Here is an 8,283-nt window from a genome sequence, read left to right as displayed (position 1 = left end):
CACAATATATTGGGGGATATTATATACTATATCCCCCCACCTAAAATATTGGGGGACATATCCCCCCGCCCCCCAATGATCGCCGCCCATGTCAATAGTAATCATTATCGTCTTTTATAACTTGTCATTTGCACAATGCTGGATCAAACTGCGCCAAAGTTCAATACAGGGGAATTTGAAATGCAGCGTTTGGTCAAGACAAATTGGTGGGGACATGGTATATCATGTTCCCACCACTGAAAAAATTGGTGGGGACGCGTCCCGCTGTCCCCACCAGGATCTGCGCCCATGGACTTACCAATGTAACAATCGGCAGTATGTTTACTTTGAGATTTTATAACTTATAATATGAAAGATTTTGCAAGAATTTGTTGAGATATGTATGATTATCTCTAAAGGAAATCGCGGATGAAAAAAATCTGGCTTGGTAAATTTGTCCATGAATAACGACATAACTTTAACAAGAATTTGACATGAATACACCCGTGGTTTAATAGCACATGAATTTAAAATGCATCCGTTCCGTGTCAAGTACGACTAGTACATTTACGGTTCATCGAATATGAAACAATCGTTTCCATTTCTTGTATTGCATTTCCCCCTGCATTTTCTTTTTAACATAAAGTATCAATTTTGAATATATAGTAGCCAAAACCATTGGTTACGTCAATTGCCATGCTTCATCATGCTTGTAAATGACACTGTATTTACTTCCGTAACGCTATGATCGAGTAAGTTACAACAGTTCCACCCCCCCCCCCCCCCCACCTTTGGTTTGCACGAAAAGGCAGCTTAAATGTTTATGCTAACTTGAAAAAGTCCGATCACCAAGACAGAGACTAGCCTCAAAAACAGTGGCGGAGCGTCCATATAGTCAGGGGGGGGGCGGATGCCCCCTGACGGACTCAAATGTACTGCTGGCGCCCTTTTCAGCTTTTTACCACTTTTAACTTATTCGCATTAATTGACTTTTTTTGTTGTGCTCTCATCTACCTATTGAATTTGTCACATTATCTGCAAATTAGCAATGCTCGGAAAAGGTTATTTCCGGCGATCTAGGGAGTAACTTTACTCAAAAATTTCTGTACGCTCCGCGCCAACCTGGAGTGGCGCTCCGCTTAGATAGTGTCGAAAGCGCCCCTTGACCAATACCCCTATCTCCGCCACTGCTGAAAATGGTGCTATACTAACTTACTTGATCATGAGTTGATATATCTATAGATAATTATCACGATTCACGTAAAAAAGACACATAAAACAATCAGATTTTGCGAAACGTAACCCAATGAAGGGAATCCGTATTGGGACTGATCACGTGATCATGACCGTGATATGCCTGTGCAGTACGCACTTCATTCTCTGGAAAAGAAAACAGTTCAGAAACGGTATAAGGAAAAACGGCTGAGAATTGAAGGGGAAAAACGGCCAGAGCTTTATCGAAATCTTAGTGTGACAACTGACGCGTTTGTATTTTTCCTTTAATGGAAAAGACATAACTCTTGTGTCATGCTTCAATCATTAACCATGGGGATCGTCAGAGTGTAATGCAAACATTAGCACCGTGGTGCCACATTTGATGTTGCTTACTCATCTTTGCGAACCACTAAAATTCAGTCCCATTAAAATTTATTTCTCATACTACGTACAGAAAAAACAACATTATGTACATGAATACAGTCGTAAAAGAGCACACTACGAAAACCACTCGAAAAAAATAGAAATACAAGGCTAGTGCCATAAACAAAAATAATGTTCAGAAACAAAACAGCTTCAATTCAACGAAATATATTTAAAAGAAAGAGACAGGATATAAAATATGAAAAGAGAAGGAAAGCAAAGGAAGCAGGAGAACTTAGAAAGGGGTAATTATATATAGATGAGCAAAATAATACATTAAACTGTAGGCCTACCCATTCCACGAACGAAATTCCGATTGCAATAGAACGACTCACGAATCTTGGATAACATACATACGAACCCAACGGAATGTAGCATATGTATCATAAGTTGGGTTAGCACGTGATCCAAGCATTAAAAGTAAAATTTGTGGGTGTGGAAGGGAAACCCCGTAACTAGACTTAATTAAGTGTGAGTGTGTAACTCAGTGTATGTCTTCGAACTTCCAAGCGATGGTCATTTTTTAGGCTGACGTCACGAGCTATCTGATTGGCTGAAAACTCCGTAATTGCAAACCTGTTTGGGGGAAAAATTCGCGGCCGGGTCAAAGTATGGTGGGTTTTTCATCCAAGGGCAATCTACGATTTCCCATCTGAAATAACTTTCTAAATTCAAAAGATTCCAAATTTGGGTTAAAATGTTGAATTGGAAGCCACTCGACGTGTAAGCTGTAATCCATAAGCCATTGCAGGCTTCTTCCACATTTGTGGTCGCTTAAGCGTCGTAAAAATAACTGCTGATTATTATATTATTATTATATTATCTTATTATATATTATAACCGTACCATCTGCAAGAGTAATACTATATACTTTTGCAGATGTTATACGGTGGCCTACATGAAACATGAATAAATAACCCGTTCACACGGAAATGTTTACTTTTCATCTAAACATTGCGAGTTATTTTGACCTTATTTGCATGATTTATTTATTACATTAACAAAAGAATACTTCGACATTATGTCCAAACTTTTATTTTAAACGTCCGTCTTTTCTCCAAATTTGGGACTTTTGGTGAATTTTCACAACGGATTGTACTCACCAATGATATACAAAGGAACTTCAACCCACAACAACAAAAATGGAACCATCTGAATCGAGGATGTACGATGGCCCATTAGGGGCCATGTGGAAAAATCTGTAACACACCAGGGAGCTGTAACAGACTTTACATTTGTGAACAAGTATTATGCTAACTTGCCCATCTATAAACTTCAACTATTTCTGCGTGTACATATGTAAACAAGTCTAAGGCTAACACGCCCATCTATAAACTTCAACTATTACTATGTGTACATATGTAAACAAGTCTAAGGCTAACACGCCCATCTATAAACTTCAACTATTACAACGTGTACATCTGTGAACAAGTATTAGGCTAACATGCCCATCTATAAACTTCAACTATTACTACGTATTCAGGGTGCTGAGGTTTTAAGTAAAGATAAACAAGGAGCTACCTAACTCTTTGTTAAGGTTACTCATTAAAGTATTGACAGTCTCGAACCACGGCTCGAAATTCCCCTACAAACAGGAGACTTGTGATGTTACATATTTTTAATGTAACGATTATTATTTTATTATTTATTGAATTTCATATAGCCCAACCCCAACAAAGTTTTCGGTTGCGCTTTACAACAAAATACAAAGAAAGAATAAACCATTCATAAGAAAATAAGATATCAAATGGCGTAGAAAATATACTAGATTAATGTACAAAAATAAACAATTGTTATGAAAATCAAAGAGAAAAAAAGAAAATGCAAAATGTTATAAAAAATCTAAAAGAAAGTTAAAAAATTTGAACTATATTGAATACAAATATTAAAAATTTGAAAAATTGAGTATATAAGTGATTAGCCAGGAAAAAAATATGTTTTGAGTTTTCTTTTAAAAATTGCAAGATTCTCAGATTGTTTGACATGATTAGGTAATTTATTCCATTGCTCGGCGCCAAATACACTTATTGCTCTTGAAGCAAAAGTGACCCTCTGTGTTCGTGGAATGATCAGCTTATAAAGAATATTATTTGAACGTAGAGACCTACTAGATTGTGGTGCTAAAGTGAATCTAGATATAAGATATTGAGGAGCAGATTTATCAACAAAGCATTTAAAGACCAGCGTTAATATTTTGAGCAGAATTCTTTGTCTGATGGGAAGCCAGTGCAACTCCTTTAAAGCTTCAGAAGCGATCATACGCATGTATCTTAATAATTACTTTAAGCATATTCAAATCATGCTAATTAGAAATGACAAAAAAACTACATAAATGTAGAATCCTCTTTCTTTGAGATGTAAGGTACAATCGCTTTCCGTATCTATCATGGGATTGCTCAATTAAGTCTTTATACTAAAACAAATCACAAAAATGATTACACCGGTGACATGTCGACATTGGGATACCATAAAAGAGGCTATGATGGAGGTGTACTATACAGCAATTTGGTCTGAATACAAATTATGCGGTTAAAATACAATTTTTAATGGCTGAGGAAATGTATCGTAATATATTGTAATATTCATAACCAAGAGGTGAAAGACAACAGCTAACATTCGTTGATCAATTAAATTTACCTTAAATGTTATTTACAGGGTTAGTTTAAATTCCTCTGTAAGAACTAACTGTCATCGATGTTGTTACTATGAGTTTTGCTCAAGTAAAACTGCCTTAGATGTCGTTACTAAAAAGTTTGCTCAGAAGTCTTGCTAAGAAGTACTAAGTGCCTTAGATGTCGTTACTATGAGATTATGTTGTTACTATGACTTCTGCTATGTAAGTGCTTACTGCTTCTTAGATGTTGTTCTTACGACGTTTGCTCTATAAGTACTTTTTTAGAAGTTGTTTTATAATTGTAATTAAGAAACAAACAGGTAAAGCAACTTTTTGCATATATGGTCAACAATTTTGCCCATGCAGACTGTGGCGTATTACATATACGATTGTATTTCTTTCAACCAGGGATATGTGACGACACCGATATCCAATATTTTACTAACTTATCGGTCAAACTAATCCTTCATTATATAGAAGATTTTTGTTAATGACAGGACCTCTTGAGGTCCTGGCCTAGTTTCCTTGATTGGAAGTACTTTCTTTCAAACTATTACAATGAACCGACAAAAGTAAAAAGCCATATTTACTGGGTTAACAACGCCAAGTGGTCACAAATTAATCTTACAAGAAACAATTAACGATGGTCAACATAAATAAGGATACGCAACTTTCTAGATTTCTGTACATTTATCCAAAGGTAGACAACTCTCTTGTAAAGAAATTGGAAACTTCCTCATAGTTCATATAATCTTGGTAGGAAAACTAGATGTATAGTTATGAACTTGCTTGAAATTAGATTCACTTTGAAGCCTAAACATTGAAAGTAGCAATGTACAATATCATTTACCATTGTCAAAGCTAAAAATTGTTTGATTCTGAAGAAGAAAATGTCTGTCATTGAATGTCTTCAATCTTGAGTAAATCAATACATAAAGTGTAAATTAGAGTGTCTGACGTTTTCTTCCTCTTAGGATCTTCTTCAAAGAAGAAACTAAAACGAATTCAGGAAGACACTTAAACTAGACAGATGGGAACACAACTTTAGAACTTTCGACAAGATTACTAACATGAAAATAAAAGAAGAAATAGGATGTAAAGATTACATGTTTAATCCCCAAATCACGTTTATTGTCGGTAAATTCTTCTGGTATACTCCGAATCCATGGCATCGTTATGTATTCGGTGATCATAAACGCGAGGTCCCCTGTCTGAAATATCCCTTAATTCAACATCGCCGCCATTTGTGTTTTCGTCCACTTCGACGTAATATATGTCAGGTTCTTGAGCAATATTCTCGGTCTTTGTTTCTTCCGTCTTGCAATGATCAATTTTGATGAGACATTTTCTGATGAAGCAAGCAATCGTTGCCAATATCACTAATGTTAACACACCCAAACCGAACCCAAGCAATACAAATGTTATAGGGAAGTCTGACGTGCTGTCTACACTTGTTGGGAACAGCGAAGGAATAACAATCAATGTGGGCACAGGAGTAGTTGCCGAACACATTAATGGTAGATCTACCTCTGTTTCTTGTGTTGTTGCTGTATTGTTGCAATTTTCAAAGTTATTTATTTGTTCAATAGAGAGATCTACAAACTCGGTTTCTGATAACTGTGCAGGTGAAGAGCATCGTCCATCATTATCAGGGTTTTTATCATCCAAGAAAGTAATCAACCACTTTATGCCACAATCACAAAGCCATTGGTTACCATCCAAATAAACGTTCGACAGCGATGGTGTGTGAGCAAATAAGCCTTCGGGTAGGCTAGTAAGCAAGTTATGACTGAAACGTAGTTCCTCCAGTTTCGCTAAACCTTTGAATGCATCTCTGTGGATGGTTGTCAACCGATTGTACTCAAAGCCTAAGGATTCCAAAGATGGAGTTCCGAGAAAGGCATCAGCGGGCAAATAGGTGAAAGTCGATTGTAGGTACACAAGATTTCTTAAATTGTTGTCCTGTAAGATCCCTTTCGTAAAATAGTCAATGTTGGAAATGTGTATGGATGATAACATTGGCAATGGACTTCCAATATTGTCATCGCAAAAGAAAGAGAAGGGTAAGTAAGCAACCTGTAAGTTTTGTAAGTTTAGAAAGTGATGTAAAGAGCCCTCCTCGATGACGATTCCTTCTCGTCCAAACACAAAATCTTGCAGGTGAGAAAGATTAGAGATTAGATTGCTAGTTATCCTTTCTGTCGCTGAATTGCGGATATTAAGATGAATCAACAATGGCGGCACTACTCCATTGCTGCAATTTTCACCCGTAAATAAATCCAATTCAAAGGATACGTTTGTACTCGATAGGTCCAAATGTCTCAACAGTGGCAGTGGGCTCAGTGCACATGGTTGAAGAATTAACTCACTATTGAACCCTAAATATAACGTCTCCAACTTGTTAAGCCCGTGAAACACGTCTTGTCCCAATATAGACAATTTATTGTCTCTCAATTCCAGGTAAACTAAAGAAGTTAAATTAAAAAATGTACCATCCTCAATAGTCTCTATGACGTTGTTTAAGAGTGAGATAGAAGACAGATTCGTAAGGCCACTAAAATCACCTACTTTTAGAGTTTCTATCTCATGAAAGTCCAAGCTAACCTCTCTTGTGTTTTCTGGCAATGGAAACGGTATTCTTTGTAATTTTGTGGATGACAAGTCGCAGTTAAAACTATCATCATCATCACAAGAGCATCCTTCGATTGTTGGACAAGTCGATAGACAATTTATAAAGTTGAAAGTAAGCAGAAGTAATGATGCTGTAATCAAATCCATTTTAAAAATATAAATGAAAACCAAAACTTGAAATTGCAGTAGAGACATATATCACTAGTTTTATCAGTGTTAACTCAACTGGTGTAATACCGTGATTTAGTTGTGAATTATTCAAAACAATCAGATATAGGCCTTTACACGTCTCTACAAATCTGGTCGATCTTTTATGGTGTCGTCAGTCATGACAGCGCACGAATGATTTCAATGGATACGAGTTTGGTAGTTCTGAGCCTATTGTCATGCATTTCAAAGCTTTCAGATGTATAATTATAGGACAGTTCGTAAACAAGTTTTTAAACAAGTCAGTTCATACATTTCAAAGCCTTAAGATAAATAAAGAGTTTGTTGTTCATAACATCAAGATGAGTGTGCAAAAACAAGTTATATGGGTATTATTTGCTTATACTCTGAGCCTTTGTCATACATTTCAAAGCCTTAAGATAAATAAATAGTTTGTTGTTCATATCATCAAGATGAGTGTGCAAAAACAAGTTATATGGGTATGATTTGCTTACTCTGAGCCTTAGTCATACATTTCAAAACCTTCAGATAAATATAGAATTTGTTGTTCATAACACCGCCATGTGAAAAGTTTCTAGTACCTCTTTATTTCGATGAACCTTTTCAAATCTATAGTCAAGCTGTGCTAAGGGTATGACTGTTATGACTTTGCTATATTTTTTATAATATCCATAACAACAACTATATATATATATATATATATATACATATATATATATATATATATATATATAGTTTTGTCCAATCAGTGCCTCTATTTATATTGACGTCACAATTTTGTAAGTTCCTAACTAGCTACCAATCATTTTGGCGCACAAGGAAAATGAGAAATTGGTTGAATTTGTGAGGTTGAATCCCTCACTATACGATAAAACAGACAAGAAGTGTAAGGATCCTACCCGGAAGAGAGATATATGGGACTCAATTGGGGGAAATGTCGGTATGAGTGGTAGGCCTAAGTACATGGTTTCGTGATATGAAAAACCCACAAAATGAACTGGCATATCATGCATTTTAGTGTAGTCTTTTGTAGTACCTAGGAATAGGCTTTATTGTATTGTATTGCGACAGCTATGCTGTTAGTATTATATTAATAGGCCTATATACATTTTGACCTTCATTCTCGGGGCAACCAACAATTCCCGAAATCAGCGTCTATGTCGTTCCTAATAGACGCAATCTACACTTAATAATGCTCACCTGGGGGGGGGGGGTTGAAAGGCCCAACCCACCCCCCTCTTTCCAGGAATATT

At 36.1% G+C, this 8,283-nt stretch overlaps 1 protein-coding gene across 1 annotated transcript; it reads right to left on the bottom strand.

The window, feature by feature from the left end:
- Positions 1-2,130: 2,130 nt before the first annotated feature.
- On the bottom strand, positions 2,131-7,617 carry LOC139980777 (uncharacterized). Its single transcript, XM_071992706.1, has one exon. It carries the CDS (start codon positions 7,055-7,057, stop codon positions 5,360-5,362), a length of 1,698 nt encoding a protein of 565 aa, XP_071848807.1. The 5' UTR covers positions 7,058-7,617; the 3' UTR covers positions 2,131-5,359.
- Between the last annotated feature and the right edge of the window lie 666 nt (positions 7,618-8,283).

Source organism: Apostichopus japonicus, chromosome 15 (assembly GCF_037975245.1).
Source record: "Apostichopus japonicus isolate 1M-3 chromosome 15, ASM3797524v1, whole genome shotgun sequence".
NCBI lineage: Eukaryota > Metazoa > Echinodermata > Holothuroidea > Aspidochirotida > Stichopodidae > Apostichopus > Apostichopus japonicus.
Note: the sequence above shows the minus strand (reverse complement) of the source record. Positions and strands in the feature narration are given on the sequence as shown.